We start from the raw sequence: 18,558 nt of genomic DNA on the forward strand, positions 1-18,558 counted from the left end.
ACACAAAAAACAGTCTTTGTCGTCCAGCGCTTAAAAACCGCTGGACGGCGAATCCTGTTTTTTGTGTCCAGCGCTTTAAAAGCGCTGGAAAGGCAGGAACTCAACTGGCCATCCTGGCCAGTTTTTTTGCAGGTTTTGGCAGTATAAAAAGCTGTTTTTTACAGCATTTTTACCAAATCGTCCAAAATCATAGAAATTGATATAAAGCCTATGAAAATCTTAAAATTTCATAGAAATTAGGAAATTAGGAATTCTTACACATTCATACGCATTAGGAAAATAGGAAATTTTTACAAATTCATAAAAATTCGGTAAATTAATTGAAAATGCCTAAAATACTGGAGTAGCCAATCGAAAGTTCATGGTGAGGGGTTTCGTCCATGCTAATGGAACAAGTGGCGTTATACAACACCAAAACACTTCCCTCGCGAACCTCTCTAGTCGTGATCATTGCATGATCTTTCGTGTCATCACCAAGCGAAACTTCAATAGACTCGGACCCGTCATACAACCTAAACTTGGCAAGAAGAAACGGATTTGGCATATGATAAAGATTCTCTGTTCACAAATTATGTACGAGCCCCTTAACATATGCGATACGAAACTGATCCATTTGGTAATGTGTTTTGCGTGGACACAAATTGTTTATCTGAGTAATTCGATCACAATTGACGAGTTGGCCTCCATCCCAATGATGTAGAACAAAACGGTTGTCTTTGTCCAAAGCGTCCGCTCCCAAAAGCCTAATGTGAATGAAATATGGTGGCGGGCATCTCCTCGCCTTTGCCTCCATTTCTCCACTTGCAATCCATCCACACGCTTCACTCCATCTCCCCTCCCTTTCAATTTCTTCCTCCATAGGGTACAAGTTGAAATCCTCTTCTTCAACCACTGGAGCATCTATCAAGAACCCATTTGCATACGATGGACAATCTAATGCATCCATTTCTCCACTAGCAATCCATCCACACGCTTGACTTTCAATTTCTTCTTCCATAGGGTCTAAGTTGAAATCCTCTTCCTCAACCACGGGAGCATCTACCAAGAACTCGTTTGCATACGATGGACCATCTAACGGCAACCGGTCAATAATATCAAGCATCTCATTGTCCGACGGGGTCGACCAAGAATGGAACCAACTTTCACTAAGAGCCTCCCCGAGGGAGAAAGCGAATCACTAACATGGCTAAGTGTGTCACTCATGTCACCTCCTTCCATATTTCACCTACAAATTAAAATGATATGAACTCAATTAAAAATCAAATCAAATCATATAAAATCACAAAAAATCATATAAAATCACAAAAAATCATATAAAATCATAAAAATTCACATAACATCATATAAAAATCACATAAAATCATATAAAATCATAAAATTTTCCATAAAATCATAGAAAATTAACATAAAATCATAAAATTTTCCATACAATTATAGTAAAAGTTACATTTGAGAACTCCTAATTTGTTTATCTAGTTTTTTGCAAGTCCTTATATCGTGGCCTTCTTCATGACATTGCTTGCATTTTCTCTTCTTCTTACTAAGGCCTTCAATTGGATTTTTAAAGCGTTGTGGCTTCTTCCTGCCCTTCGTTTGAGACACTATAAGGTCCAGTACCGGCTCATTCAAGTCATGACCAATATTTTGTTCAATGGGAATCTCAGTACTTGTATTAGGAAAAACATCAACATCAACGCCTATTTTCTCAAGATTTGCAATTTCTCGATTCATCACTTCTAGGGCATACTCATATCTTTCTTTCGAAACCATGCTACTATGACAAAAACTCATTGTTAACAAGGTCATATGGTTGAACCTTTGATTTGGTGTCAACTCTGTATATGTTGGATCATCACAAGTTATAGCATACGGTAGCAAACCATTAACCCTATTAGCATCTCTCGTCCAACGACGCTTAATAAATGTAACGGGTATTTGGCCAACATTTTTCTTGTTAAAAACAACAATGATATGTCGACACGGGATTCCCAAATGTTCATACATTCGACACACACAAGTACCCAATATGGCCACTTTGTTGAACTTCACTTCATACATTGTTCTTTTGTCAACTTCGGTCAGGGGTCTAAAACACCTATAATGTGTGACTTCATCCCCTGACATTAAGAGATCTTTATCCTTCTCGACAAAGTATTCAGAAGCTTCTACCAATTGAATTTGAAATTGCCGAAACATCTCCTTCGTATACACAGACGCCCCATCTTGTTCCAAAGCCGTCTTGAACCTCATGTAACGGGTTTTATTCTTTGTGTCATTATCCTCCTCCTTTTCCTGCATGAATTGCCTATCGATAGCTTTTTGTGCCTTCTCTACAAATTCCTTCAATCCCGTACTAGAACTAATATAGCTATCAAAGAATGCATTCATTCCCTCGCTCCTCGATGTCGTGTTCTGACCCGCGGAGAATGTACTCTTAGTGTACGCCGAGATCCATTTCTCCTCCAACAAATACAATCCTTGCAACCATGAATGATCTTTCAAATCATACTTAACCACTAAATCGTTCCACCTCTCCTGAAAAATATCTTCGGTCAATGAATGGTATATGTATTTGTTGAAGTCCACTTTGAATGTTCCCGGATGCTTAATATAAAGGGTTTTCAATTTCTTCGGGAACTTTTGGCTAATATGCCAAGAACACAACAAATGTCGAGTTTTGGGTAGTATGGATGCAATTGCCCCCGCCATTGCTTGATCTTGGTCCGTGATTATAGAGTTCGGGTGTTTATCGCCAACCGCTTCAAGCCAAGTTTTTAGCACCCATTCAAAACTAGTTTTTACTTCATCCCGCATGAGTGCAAATCCAAACAAAACAGACTGGTAATGATGGTTGACCCCTGTGAAAGGTACAAATGGCATGGCATACCTATTCGTTTGGTATGTCGTATCAAATGCAACAACATCTCCGAAATTACTGTAGGCCATCAAACATTTAGGATCCACCCAAACAAGATTTTTCAAACGGTTTTCTCCATCCATTTGAGTTTTCACAAAAAACTTCCCACCACTTTCTTCTTTGAGACGACTTAACAAATCCAACCCCGCTTGAGCGTCACTAACTTGTATCTTTTTCTTCCGCTCATCCCGCACTACATTCCTTATATTTTGGCTCCCAAATCCAACATTACTGACTCTGCCTTGCATATTGCTAGAAAGACTCATGGTTTGGCTAGGGCGAATACCCGACACATTTAATGTTTTTATAAGATTTCTTGTAGCACTCGTCACATGTCTTTCTCGTTGAATCAAACTCATCTTACTAGGAGATACAAGATCATGATTGTGTTCTAATTCAAGTGTTGTCAACTCCCAATAATCTTTTTTCTTCTTTTTCACAACAAACATCCTCACCTTACAACCACTTCTAGGAAGTTTATCCCGCCGACGTGTGCCCTTACTACTACCTATACACACTTCTTGATCCACAACATTTTTGTCTTTATTTTCACCCGCGAGTCTACAAACAAACATTCGCGCACATATTTCATCAACTTTTGCCCGTTTCCGCGTTTGTTGTATTTTCACGGCGAACCCATTCTTAAAGGCATATGCCCTAATAAATCTATCCGCGTCATCTATATTATCAAATTTTTGATTTAAATACGGAACCTCATTATTTTTATTTTTTTCATTTTCATCATCAAATATATGATCCACTCCTTTATCATCACTCTCTACTTTCTCATCACCCTCATCATCACCACTAACAACATTTCGATCATCAATACAATCTTCATCAACACTAACATATTCTTTATCATCAACATTTTCATCACCTTTCAAGTCAATAAATACACGATCTACAACACTATCAACCTTAATAACATCATCTACATCTACGTAATCCTTATTATCAACTTTTTTAACTCTTTTTCTTGGAACAAAATCCTCAAACAAAGAATCCGCCATAATAACAACACAAATGAAGTAAACAACTAGATTAGAGTTAGAAATTACCACAAACTTGAGTATGCACTTGTTTTCTTTAGCTCCAAAGATTAACCTTAGCTCTCCACTTGCTTTTTTAGCCCTCGAGGAAGATTTTTTTCTTTTGAGATCATTAACCTAAAATGACTTAGTACGTGAGTATATGATCACTTCCCTGTGTTTCCAGCGCTTTTTTAGCGCTGGACGAAGAAAAACACTCAACTGTCCGGCGCTTTTTAAGTGCTGTACGCGTCAAAAACATTAAGCCGTCCAGAGATTTTTTAGCGCTGGACGCTAGTCGTACAGCGATAAAAAAGCGCTGGACGATTTTTAAATCTCATCCGTCAATCGCGCCATCCAACGGCTCGCGGCTTGTGTGTTTGTTAATATGCTGGGACCTGGACTCTAGATAATAGATATAACACTATTTTGGTTGGTGATGCATTTTAGATGCTCTTACAGGCCCAAGAAACATTATTGGACTTTGGTTGTGATCAACTTGGCCCCAAACCAGGCCTCTCAAAATACGTACGTCATAATACTAGTACACAGCAACACAGAGCAGCAGCGGCGAACAGGGGTAGCGAAGCCGAGTTGCGAGATGGAAGATATAGAGGATATGTTGGCCGGAGCTCCGGCAGGTTTCCGGCTACCAATATCAGCTTCCGTGGGCGTCAATCCCAAGAAAAAGATTAAACAGCCTTCTTCCTTTCAACACTTTCTCACTCCACTTCCCTCTCCTAAAATCCCTGGCACTCAGGTCTTGTTAATTTATTTATTTTTTTCCTTTTTTTCCTGATTTTTCAATTATATATGTAATTGTATTTTCTTCGTTTCTATCTGGATATTGCAGGTAATTTATATCAAGACTTTCGGATGTTCTCATAATCAGGTAACTTGCTTTTTATTCCGATTAATATTAATATGATTTGTTAATTTTCTAAAATGTAATGTATCGTCTGTCTGTTTGTGTAACTATGGCTACCAATTGATGTATGTATGAATCATTCGTTTCGCTTGATTAGCTTTGTTTACTTGGATTTCCAGATTTGTTTAGGGTTTGACTACTTTTTGACTTGAAATACGGTTTCTGTATTGAATTAAACATCTTTTGCTGATATTCGGAGTTTTCGCAAAGACTTGAATATATGTTTTGGTTATCAAGTCAAGACTTGATATACGGCTGCAGCTACTCAGAAGTTTGAATATTTGTTCCATGGTTAATTTTTGCTTGAATTTTACAAGTGATTAATCAATGCAAGTCGTATGATAGTATTTTGTACTAATACGTGTTTCCGTTTCCAGAGTGACAGTGAGTACATGGCAGGTCAGCTCTCGTCGTTTGGATACGCTTTAAGTGACAATGCGGATGAGGCGGACCTTTGGTTGATTAATACGTGAGTTGGATTTGACTTTGTTGCTATCGATTGCTTTCACACTCCTATGATGTATTGTATGCCTTTGGTATGATGTTCCAACATGTGTTACTTTGGCTTACCATTTAAACGTAGTCTATAGGACAAATATGACTCCCGAACTTAGAGTGTTGAACACTCTTTACTGGGTGCATGTATATTAATGGAAAAAGAATAGAAGGAAACAAAATAAAGCAGCAGATGAGAAGCTTGAAATCTCAAATGTACCCTCTATTATATGGTTCAACTAATGATATAGTTGAACCATTGATATGTAAATATTTTTTTTCTCATGTCCCACATAATAGAGGGTAAGCAATTCTCGAATTTTAAGTGTATTTGACGTAGGTTGTTGTGACACACTGGCATCTCTGTTAAAGCTTTTCAATATCTGTCACAGCTCTTGATACTTGATCAAAAGCTTAGTTAAGATCTTATTCAATTAAAAACTATATAGCAAGAAGGCTAAAGGCACATACAACTTTGGACTGGAGACTGTAGATTCTGTGCAAATTGTTTGTAAATCAGATGCCATATCAGGTTACCCAAGTGGGATTAAAAACTTCACTAGTCATATGTAGCCAGACCCAATCTTGAAATTCCGTTGGAGGAACAAATGAAAATACACAACTGTCTGGTGGAAGAATGCAGAATCGAAATCAATATTGAAAAGATTGAGGAGAGAGGTTATAAAAATGAAAAGGTGCAAATTTTCTATAATGAGACTTAGGAATATATAAGTAATGGGAATGTGAGGCACCTATCTCCAAGTTTGCAGGATTGAACTCTAATTTATATTTTCTTTTTGAATGAATTGGTGGGAGAAAAAAGTATGAAGATTTGCCCTAATAATATTACAAAGTTCATTTCATTTCCACCTAATTTCATTACATCACCACATACTCCCATAGAGCAGTAGTATACTAGTATTCATCTCTAGTAACTTTTGAGTCTTTGGGTTTGTGCAATGAAAAAGGCCATGCAAATAAAGGACTCTTGTCAAGGGGTGATATGTATTTAGTTGTGCGTAGCTGTCTTAGACGTGTGGTTATAGATTTGAAAAAAACATGATAAAATGTTGGGAAAATTGAGGTAAGAGGTAAGAAACATGAAAGAGTGCAATTTTTTTCTGATGAGATTGGTGAAGGAAATGAGTAGTTGGAATGTGATGCACTTGTCATTTTTTTATTTGTGGGATTAAGGCATTGAGCTCTAGTTTATATCTGTATTTGAATAATAGTGAGAGGACTTAGAAGCATGATCATTTACCCACGTAGCAGTACAATGTTCATTCCACATAGCTGTACAATGTTCATTCCATCCCACCTAATTTCTTAGCAGCACCGCATGGAGCAATAGTATTCATGTTTAATAAGGAGGCCATGTAGAGAAGGACTCTTGTCATGGTGTGATATGGTGTTATGTATTTGGTTGTGTAGCAACCACTCCTAATAATTATAATTGCTATTGACGTCTAAGAATTATGACCACATGCAACTCTGGCCGTGAAACACTATCAATCAAGTAACCATACACGTGACATCCAGCTTACAATGAACGGTTTAAAAGCTACCAATTGACCCCTAGGTGAAGTAAATCTTATTCAAAGATAAAAACTTGGATCCTTTCCTATGTTGTCCGTACTGGCGCATCTGAATCATTTCCAAAATGGAAATGCCAAATTTTTTTATGTGAGTGTGCAACTCAGACTTATTAAGCCTCAATGAATCTCACCATGTTGTAGCCTGCAAGGCTTAATTTGGAACCCAGTCTCCATGTCAAAGGATATGTGTATCTGAAGTCTGAGCCCTTCACTAAAAATAATAATAAATCTTCTTAGTGTCTCTAAGGATGTTCTAACCCGTAAGTTTGAATTCATGTGTGGGTCTAACACTTTAACTTTAAGGATACCATTTTTTTGGACTTTTAGTTGATTGGTATTATTCAATGTTTCATGTTACATCTTGCAGGTGCACAGTTAAGTCACCGAGCCAGTCTGCCATGGACACTCTAATATCAAGATGTAAAACCGCTAAAAAGCCCCTCGTTGTGGCAGGATGTGTGCCTCAAGGAAGTCGAGATATAAAAGAGTTGGAAGGAGTTAGTATAGTTGGAGTGCAACAGATTGATCGTGTGGTAGAAGTGGTAGAGGAGACACTGAAAGGTCATGAAGTCAGGCTGTTGAATCGTAAGACCCTACCGGCACTTGATTTACCGAAGGTACAGATATTTTTCCACTGATTTATATCCTCTTATCAGGAAGCTAGTAATTGGTGTAAACATGTCAGAGATGTATCAATTTTTTGAATGTCTTCCTTGATGGTATTTATTAGTATGATATTTCCTGGATTATGTGAGCAGGTTAGGAAAAACAAGTTTGTTGAGATCCTTCCAATCAATGTTGGCTGTTTAGGTGCTTGCACTTATTGCAAAACTAAGCATGCTCGTGGTCATCTAGGAAGCTACACTGTAGACAGCCTTGTAAGTGTCATGCCATTTAGGTATTTATGTTTAAAATCCAGTTGAGTGTTTAACTTTCAGATATCCAGGTCGGACGTGTCAGAAGCGTCGTAGCTGATGGAGTTAAAGAAATTTGGTTAAGTAGTGAAGACACCGGAGCATATGGTATTTAAATCTTTTCTTAGTGCTCCATATACGAAAGCAGTATCATTTATAAACTTTTAAACCAAATATGTACTTTACCTTGCTTCTAGTTCCTATATATTTAAGTGTTGATAGTCGGCCTGGTAAATAAATTAAAAGAGGACATTATGAGCTAGAATGTACACTACAATTGAAATCATTTTGCAAGAGACACACACACACAGAATAATAATGTTAATTATGAAATGAGTGATGAAAATAAATAACACAATGTGAATTGTCATGTGATGGATGGGGGGATGGGGGCTGATCTGGGTCTGATAATACTACTCTCGCAAGAAAAACTGAAAACACAGATGTATTAATCCAATAATATAACTCTGAAGAGATTACATGTTAATATTCCTCTAAATAATAAACCTAAACTACTTTCCTAATACAAATCAAATTCGAATAGGTACTAGCTAATTAGAGAATGTCAATCTAATTAAATTAGAACCAATAAAACTTATCGAATAGGCTACCCACAGCTCCAAATAGTTTCACGTTTCTTTTGTCCGAATTGTTTCGTTTTTTTTGTGTTGCATCAATTCTCCCTCCTCGTTCTGAAGAAAACTTGACTCTATCGAGCCAATAAAATCACACGGAACACTATAGATCATGAAAGTTCCATAAATGTTGGCACATGAGAACAAGCAAGACTATAACGACGACCACCTTTGACAGCCGTATAGATGTTAGCAGTGCAAAATGATGATGCACATCCCAATTAACAAGCCATGGAGGTCCCATAATAATATCAGAAGGCTTCAACGGAAGAACATTACACATATTTACATCAATGAACTTTCAAGCTGAAAATTTAACGAAGCACCTCCTAGAAAGCTTTGCATCATTTATGCAGGATATATCATAAGGCCTTGGATGAAGCTCCGTCTTTAAGCCCAACCGTTTCAGCAGCTATAAGAGCATTCACATCCCCTCCCCAATCCCTATCCCTATAAATTTACTAAAAATAGTAAGTCCTCAAAAATTTCTCTAAAATTTATTAGCTCTTAAAGAAATGATTTCCATCCCATCCCCCATCCCTCATCCCCATGTTCCTTTTACTTGCTTCTTTTCTTTATTTTATCTGAAAAAGCAGCCAAAGTGTACCTGTGATATGAGATGCGGGCTGTACAGTATGCCCCCATATATGGGGATCCAATTTTCAGCCGTATAACTATTCCTCATTTTGGGGTTTCCAATGGAGCACTGATTTTGCACAAATCAGTACAAATATCTCTAAATAATGAGGATAGGGTGCAAATGAAGAACCGGATGTGAATGCTCTAACATTTGTACAACTAATAGTATCAATCAATGATGAGAGAATATGCCTTGCGAGAACATTTAACTTTAATGTGAACTATGTTACTCCGACTCTTCTATTTAGGTTGTTGTACCCGTGTCAGACACTTGGACCCTCGAACACGACACTTATTTCGTTTCGGATCCTTTGACTAAAATGTGGACACTTTATCAATTTAAAAATCAAATATGAGTCAAACTTCCAATTCCAAATAAATATGTCAAAAAAAAAGAAAGAAGCAAGAATGGGATTAAAGTACAGAAGACACCTAATTTGCAAAATCCCCTTCAAAATCATTACTATTTGAGTTTTATTGTTACTTTTTGTTAAGATGTCTAACTTACGATACTTGTTTGTTAGTATACTACGATGTGTCCCCATACCCATATCCAAAAATAGGACAGTGCCTCCTGTTCCCAATTTTCAAAGTTCCCAAGTCCGACACTTGGATATGTGTTGTGTCCGACACTTTGTACCCGAGTCCGAGTAACCTAGAATGTTAAAGATCTGTTTTCACACATGTAGATTATTCGAGCTTGCATAACGCCAAGATTAGCTGCTTTCTCTTAATGTTCCTCCGCTTTGAGGTGTTCTTTAGTCATCTCGACATATAAATTATCCAAATTTTCTCTTTCCACCACATTGACTCTTTGTGAAGGGTTTTTTTTGTTTTGGAGAAGGGCACTCAAACATCTTATGCTCAATATCTTAACAATTAAAGTATCTGCTAGTGTTACTACCTTGTGATGAAACTTGAGCACGATTGTATTTGCTAGTAATTGTTTGCTGGTCTTGAATTGGGTCTGAAAAACATATTTCATTCCTCAACAGGCTAGAGAACAAACTACTCTCTATGCTCCTCCCTTTCAAACCATCCTCAACTGAATGTGCAATCTTAGTGGCTTCTTTTAAACGACTACTACTAGATACTCTACCTGATATTTCATGATGCAAGCCGCGACTATACAAAGAAATAAGAGCATCTTCATCCCACGGAATTCAGATTGTGTTGTAGAACTGTGAACTGTCGAGTTTAATCTGCAACGGACTTAGTTCCTTGCCCAAGTTTTGTAAACTCAGTTAATTTTGTTGTTTATAGTCCCCAGGCTTGAACCAAAGCAGCTCTCATGTTGTCCCAGCTTACCACATGATGATACCCGGATTTCTGGTATTGCTTTCACCAAATACAATCACTTCCTGTTTAACTTCGAGTGAAAATTTGACGCCTGACTTGCAGTTTACCAGTTCAGGGACTGTTCTGTGTATATATTATAATATCACTCAGAAGATCTCTTTTCTGGCTTTCTTCATTATCTTTCCTATGTTTTCTTCTCTTCTTGTGGTTTGCTTCACAGGAGGCTGGTTGGTGTTGGTTTACCGATTTGGGTTTGCTTGAAAGGTGTTGACAAAATTTCTGAAAGACGCCTATATAGGCTGCAATATTTATGTATTTTATGGTGCAGTTAGGTTTTATAGATGGATGAGGGCAGGTTTCAGGTTTTATAGGTGATTTAGTTGATGGAAGATGGCTGAATTAGCTCTGGTACCACTTGATGGGGAGATGGGGGCTGATTAGGGTTTGATAATTCTCTTCTCGCAAGAGAGTGGAAAACAACTATATATTAATCTAATCATAAAACTCTGAATAGCTAATATTCCTCTAGGTTACAAGCTAATATTCCTATATATACTAAACCTAAAGTACTTCCTAATACAAATCTGATTCTAATAGCTAATAAGAGAATATCACTCTAAAACAAATTATAACCAATAAAACATTAAAACTAATTGATTGGGCCTCGACAGCCTCCTATACTGCTCCCAAACAGTTTCGCGTTTCTTTTGTCGTGCATTATCATGCCCTTGTAAATGATATACCTTCTCTGTTCTTTTTGCAGGTCGTGACATAGGAGTCAATCTTCCCATTCTATTAAATGCTATTGTAGCAGCCCTTCCATTGGATGGAAGCACAATGCTTCGCATTGGGATGACTAATCCTCCTTATATACTTGAACATTTGAAGGAGATAGCAGATGTTTTGCGTCATCCATGTGTGTACTCTTTTCTCCATGTACCAGTACAATCAGGGAGCGATGCAATCTTGAGTGTGAGTACAGGACTTACATTCTTATTTGTACCCTCGGTTGAGCCAACTATGTAGTGTCTTGTGTCTTCTTATTATTATTGCTCTTTCTCAACCCCCATACACCCAGTGTATAGGGAAAAGCTATGGGGCAATAAATCACCTTAGCACTGGTAAAGTACATATTGAAAGCTACAGCTCTTCTTTTGTTTTTAACAATATGTTTTCAGGCAATGAACCGCGAGTATACAGTTGGTGATTTCAGGACTGTAGTAGATACATTAACTGAACTTGTTCCAGGGATGCAAATTGCTACTGATATCATTTGTGGCTTTCCAGGTTAGCTGCAGCCAGATGCCACTTTTGATCATACTGATTTTAGTTCTATGTAATTTGTTTATACACACAGTTTTTACATACAACCTAAGTTTTTGTTTTGGATTTTACACAAACAAATTGTTATAAACACCAACATTTGGTTAAGTTTTTTAGACAACAACTTAATTATATTTGGTATCTGGATAATGGATTTATTTTGACTATGATCTTTTATGGATATTGTTGGATTTCAACTTGTTATTCTACTACGGTAATGTTCACCATTTGTTCACACTTCACTCATGGAATATTTTGTATCTAATGAATAAATTTATATATGTGAATGACTTGTCTACTTGTTAAAACAAGTTGGCAACTTGTCTACTTCTTACAAGTAGTTTTGATAAAAGCATTGATATGTTCAGATCGGTTTTGTAAAAGTATCTTGTAGAGCTATGGTTGTCACTATGTGAACAATAATGTTCTGTACAAACATTTATTATTTTATGATTATGATCTAAAGAATACAATTATCTTCAGGTGAAACTGATGAGGACTTTGCGCAAACTGTTAACCTTATAAAGGACTACAAGTTTCCTCAAGTTCACATTTCACAGTTCTATCCTCGTCCTGGTATGCTTAAGTTCTCTAATTTGATTCTTTTCTGATTTGCAAATGTAATATTTTTTGTCTCTGTCATGATAATTTTTAGATGGTATATAAGTTGATGGTCCATCAAGTGTTCAAAAATCAGGTGAAAGGTGTTGTGATTAACTATTTATTAACACCAACATACAAATTAAAATATAGGAAAATAAATATATAAAAGACTTACTTTCTTCTAATAAACACAAGATAGGCACCCTAATATTTACTTAATTAAAAATGCATGCATTCTTTGCCGTAGCATGCTTTTAGGATGATTGGATGAATTTTTATTAGGCTGATTAAAAGACATCGTATTCTAGAGTGATTAATATGAACATACTAGGTTATTTTCTGTATTTTTACTCTCTGTTTGTGCAAGTTCTGTTATTTTTTAAACTTGTGTTTCTGTTGGCCAAATGTGTCACTTTCTATCCCCTTGCCAGATGGCACACACCAAAAAGGAACAGAATAATGTCATTGCCGGCTTGTATATCTGCATCAATTTGGCTGTCTTATATTTCTACTCACTGATTCTGATTTGCACTACAGGAAATAGGACTAGCTCAGTGTATGCAACAAATTAGTATTATACTCTCTCTCACCCACATTCTTATGTCTAGGAACCCCTGCTGCAAGGATGAAGAAAGTCCCAAGTACTTCAGTGAAGAAGCGGAGTCGAGAACTGACTTCCGTTTTTGAATCTTTTACACCCTATAATGGAATGGAAGGCAGAATAGAGAGAATATGGATTACTGAAATAGCAACTGATGGAAAACATTTGGTAAGTCCTTGAGCAAACTGATATACAGTATTTGGTATATTTTTGTAAATCCAGTAAGGCTGGTGGTGTAATGGAGCTGGATATGTAAATGTGTCATATTTTGCATGTAGAGTGCTCCAAATGTAGGTTCTGCAAGTTAATGAGGTTGTAAATACTAAATATGCCCTGTGGAATTGTCACAAGAGATGTTAATATCCTTTGTGGTTTGTAGTAGGGTACTTTGAATGTCATTCGACTGTTAACCTCATTATCAGCCATGTATTGTAGAAATTAGTTTTCTTATATTATGGAAGCATGACTCACTAGAATTCTAGTTTATTCATGTATGATGATTTGTAGATAAAATCCTGGAATATTGTTTCTTTACTAGTCGGTTTATTATTTTTCATTCAGGTGGGTCACACCAAGGGATACATGCAGGTGCTGGTTGTTGGCCCAGGAAGCATGTTGGGGACATCAGCAATAATTAGAATTACATCTGTAGGAAGGTGGTCAGTTTTTGGGGAAGTGATTGAAACACTAAATTCAACTAAAGACAATGTGGAGTCAAAAGAGAGAAGTGACAGAAGCGAGAACTGTTGTTCCCTCTCCAATCTAGAGGAGTCGTGTGCATGTGCAGGGGAGTTGGATGCTTGTGCATGTGGACATGAGAGCTGTGGAGGACTAAATTTAACAGAAGAAAATGGAGGATCACTCTCAAAGAGTGGCTCGTGGGCAGATGATCGAAGTAATTTGAATGTCTTTGGTTGGTTGCTAAGGAAGAGGAAGAATCATCAAACAACAAAGTTAGAGGATGATTCATTGCAACATATAGCAAGGCAAGAAAGTGCAGCAGGTGCGCACATGTGGACTGCTGTTGATAGGCTCCTTTTGGGTGGAATATGTGCAAGCTTTTTGACAATTCTAGCTCTATTTTTGTACTTTGCATCAAATATCCTTTCTTCCTAAATTTGTGCTGAATGTATAATCGAGGCTCCTCAGAAGGATAGCTTTCCATTGTTTTTCACAGTTTTGGTGACAATTTTTCATTTTGAACTGATTGTTGCAAATTAGATTGATATACTTCAATATATGTACTTGATGTAATCATATCTGTAAAATTAGTTGACCACTGCGGGAAAACACCTTCCCACTAGTAGCTAATTGTTACATGTTCCTTTGTCAATTGATTGGAACAACTCGTTAAATGAAAATGCTCGGTAGCAATGCAGGGCTTTTCAGTTATTTGTGTGGTTATGTTTGATTCTCACTGCTTCTAGCCTGCTTTCAGTTATTTACTGTATGTGGTTGTGTTTGATTCCCACTGCTTCTTAGCATTTTTCGACCTTGAAATACTGAAAACAATATATACTTATCTGTTTATGATAGAGCTGTATCTGACTTGGATGGCAATCTCTTGAAGAAGTTTACAGGTACAGAATGCATATATTCCTGAACCGAGGATGAAGATTGCTGCAACTCCTGAATCTCTCCAGCTAAGTATTTGCCAGAGCTCTGCTGCCATAGCAGATAAGAATTTGCATTCTATACGAAATTCAACAAAGAATACCTTGTAGTTATAGATGGCCTGGATATCCACCTCAAGGTATATATGCACACCCTAAACTTATAATATGATGACCTCGAGGAGTTTTAACATTGACAGCTGGATTGCTTGTATCAGGGGTCAATAACAGATTTTTAACAGTGCAACTTTATAGGTCCACTTAACATTTACATGTGTGTTTTTGATAATTTCTCTGGATTCAATGAGTTGAGTTTAGTTGAAATATGCGATCATGATGTTCTTTTTAAACAAGGAAGTTCACTCTTAGATTGCAATTGCAATCAACATGTACATTGGTCCGAAAACCCCAGAAGAGAACAATAAAGGATTATGAATCTAATCTAAAATTTTATTTAGTATCTAGTTTTAAATTAGCTAAACTTTTATTATTCATGATATTAGAATCTAACATGAATTTAACAACAAAGTTGGACCCATCCAACTGATCTCTAGCTGTGCAGAAAGGGCAATCAACGCAATGAAATCAAAGTAGATACTGGGCTTACGCAATTTAAAAGAGCGTATATGTTACATTATATAGCGTATACGCTATATAATGTAGCATAATCTATAATAAGGCGTACAAAGACATACTCTACATTATATTGTGTCTAGATCCACAGCCTCAAAACATGACCTCTTCTTCCTATGCACAATTTTTAAAACATACAAACCCAATACACACAAAATACACAAAGCTTAAAGCTTGGAACTAGAAGTTTGAAAGTTTGGATCTTATTGGAGTTAAAAGCTTGAGCTTAGATCTTAACAGTAATTTGAAGCTTAGAGTTTGAAACTTGGAGCTCGGAGTTTGGAGCTTTATTGGATTTCTTTATTAAGGTTAGATTTCTATTAATCTCATGGCATCTTACATATTTTCAAAAATAACATCCTCTATTAAGCCCATTACACCTAATAATAATTTGATCACAACTCTTTAGATAAAAGATAGCCATTGAAATTTGAAAATAACAATAAAAACTATTGTTTGAATATAACTAATTTTTATAACTATATCACTCAAGCACAATTCCTTACAGATTTAACAAATTTTACATAATATCTATTTTACACGAACACGAATATGCTACTTCTTTTGGAGATGCTCTAACCTTATTTGTTCTGAGAATTTGGTTAAGCAATTGAACTCCCCGGATGTTTCTGTCTAGTTATGAATACTAGCTTTAAACCCGTGCAAAGCACGGGCGACTATATATATCATTTTAAATTTATTATATATAAGTTAAATTTTAACATTATTTTATTAGCGTCTGTGACACCCTCCAAATCCGGGTCATAGACTTGGGGGTCACACCACAATATAAGCCTGTAAACAATAATAATATATGCAACGACCCTAAACATCCACGGATCGCTTCAGGTTATAGTATGAAACAAGCCACAACTTAACTTATATTACAATACGTCAAATCCCAGTCAATATCTTACAACTTACAAACCTCAGCGCAGTGCTTACACACAAAAGATACTCAAAAGTTCATAGTATCAGCAACTCCTAGCAAGGCTCTCCAACACTCATCTTGATACCTTGGCTTGATGACTAGCCTGTGGGTCCTCGCTAACAGTATTCTCTTTCTTCACTGGAAAAGAACATAAAGATTCGCAAGAGTGAGCTTACAAGCTCAGCAAGTAATATAAACAATAACTGAAGTTCAACATTTATTAATAAGAATGAATCAGGATATCAAATCCCTTTTTAAAGCAGTGATTAGAATTGGATATCCATATTTTTATTTAAAAACCAAGGTTAGGCTGCTGATCAGTCACGCACTAACCCCGGGCTAGGTCTGTTCCAAGCTCTATTACTGGATCCAAGGCACACATTGGCCTAATGACCACGAATCTGGTCTGACCACGAATCTGGTCCACATTTATAAAACTATCCAATTCTTTAACAACATAATGAAATCAACAATATCTCAATAATTCCGAATCAATACCGTGTGAACAGAAGCAATATTACTAAAACAAAATCATGATCGTTAAATCAGAATCATTATAACGAGGGTTGCAATACTTATCAAGATAAAAAGACAATTTAGAATTAGGTTCTAGTATCATCACAATATGTTTGAAGAATGGCTTGAAGTGGAAAGAAAGATTAAGTATATGGTGAAACTAATCTGGTGTTTGTAGAAGAAGTAATGCAATTGAAATTGGCTTAAGGTTCCAATTATGTTTATCTTGAAGGAAATTCAAGTGTTAGGATGTATATGTGTGAGCATTCTTCAAAATTTAATTTAGGTGTTTTGGTATGACATTGTATAACTTGGTGAATTATTGTGACATATAGGTTTGTACTGTTTGGTAATTCAAGGATGAAAGAATATCAAAGTAAATAATTTGTGTTTCCAAGTTTCAAAGAAATGGGTACAAGTTTAATTGAAATCAAAGTCAAGGTTCAGCTTGTAATTCAGGTGTCGAAAGGATTGAATAAGGTTTATCAATAATCAGGATCAATAGCACAATATATCAACAGATGTACTTTCAAATCTATCCAGAACAATGACATTATATGCAGAAGAGTAACTCAAGGAGTTTACAGAAGTATAAGTTGAGAATAGAGCACTTGCCTTATTCAGAAGCTTTACTTCTCTCTATAGCTTTCACTAAACAGAATCACTCCAACACTACTTGCTTCCCTTTTCTAAGCCTGTCCTTCTCTGATAATCATAATATTCATCTATCAATATTCATTCTCATATCATCCTATTTGTTTCATAATCGAAACAAGCTTCTATCTACCCTTCGTTTCACTTAAATCCGATTTATGGTTCAAAAGATACGAATAAAACAGTCATACAATTTTCACATAAGCATTTCACATATTAATCAAGTAACACATAGCACATAACATATAAGAGAATCAATGAAATAACTTTTCAGAAAAGGTTTGGGGTTAAAATGATTTTTCTGGTATTTATTGTGAATTTTTAAACATTTTTCGGAATAAAAACGGGTAACCGAATCAATTTATAACTGAATAAACAAGTTCGAATACTCGAAATAAGGATCGAAATCACTTGAAATTGATTAATGAACCTTCAGTATATTTTTGAATAATTTTCTAAAGCTTGAAACTATTTTTCTGGATTTTTAAAACAATTAAAACAATTAAATCTAATTAATAAATCAATTAAAATCAATTAATAAATAATTAAAACAATTAATCAATTAATATTTGAATTAACTGACTAATTATAATAATTAATTACTAATTAAAATTAATTAACAAATTAAATTAGATTTATTTTTGAATAAAGAAATAATTAAAAACTATTTTTAAAAATAATTAAATGATTTTCGGAATAAAAATAATTAAATAAAACTGTTTATAAAAGTTTTTGAAACCTCAAGGCTTAAACTGCAAGTTTTCAAAACTTCAGGGTTTGAAACGCAACTTTTGAAACTTGAGGGACTAAATTGAAAATTTCGAAAGTCTAGGGGCTGATTTGCATCCTCTTCAAAACTCCGGGGGTCAAACTGTACTTTGACCCTCCGGTCACCTCCCCCGGCGAGACTCATCGGAGCTCGGCCGGAATCTTGTTTCCGAGCCCAGAACTTGACACACGAGTGCAGATCCGTCAAGAAACGTGCCAGGAATCGATCTGTGGCCTTACTTTGTCGAACAGAGCCGTGAGTCGGCCGGAAAATGGCTGCGACTTGCGTCGCCGCCGTTTCCTTCGCCAGACTCCGGCGACCTCTACAGGGGTCACACGGCCACCACCTACAGATTCCTCTCTTCATGCTCTATCTAATGGTACTAACCACACATCCTCTAGATTCCTAGATTAAAAACGCCCAATTTTCAATTAAGAACATTCAACGCATATAAACCCTAAT

The 18,558-nt window shown here is 36.2% G+C and overlaps 2 protein-coding genes across 2 annotated transcripts; one reads left to right on the top strand and one right to left on the bottom strand.

Moving 5' to 3' along the window:
- Nucleotides 1-1,443: 1,443 nt before the first annotated feature.
- Nucleotides 1,444-3,930, bottom strand: LOC108221411 (protein FAR1-RELATED SEQUENCE 5-like). Its single transcript, XM_064093853.1, has one exon. The coding sequence runs from the start codon at nt 3,928-3,930 to the stop codon at nt 1,444-1,446; it is 2,487 nt and encodes an 828-aa protein (XP_063949923.1).
- Nucleotides 3,931-4,429: 499 nt separating this feature from the next.
- LOC108223913 (uncharacterized) lies at nt 4,430-14,372 on the top strand. The gene is made up of 11 exons (XM_017398384.2): nt 4,430-4,708; nt 4,802-4,840; nt 5,254-5,345; nt 7,334-7,583; nt 7,725-7,844; nt 7,913-7,988; nt 11,217-11,425; nt 11,632-11,740; nt 12,260-12,352; nt 12,988-13,148; nt 13,542-14,372. The coding sequence occupies exons 1-11, from the start codon at nt 4,550-4,552 to the stop codon at nt 14,094-14,096; spliced, it is 1,863 nt and encodes a 620-aa protein (XP_017253873.1). The 5' UTR covers nt 4,430-4,549; the 3' UTR covers nt 14,097-14,372.
- The last annotated feature ends 4,186 nt before the right edge of the window (nt 14,373-18,558 follow it).

This window comes from Daucus carota, chromosome 5 (assembly GCF_001625215.2).
Source record: "Daucus carota subsp. sativus chromosome 5, DH1 v3.0, whole genome shotgun sequence".
NCBI lineage: Eukaryota > Viridiplantae > Streptophyta > Magnoliopsida > Apiales > Apiaceae > Daucus > Daucus carota.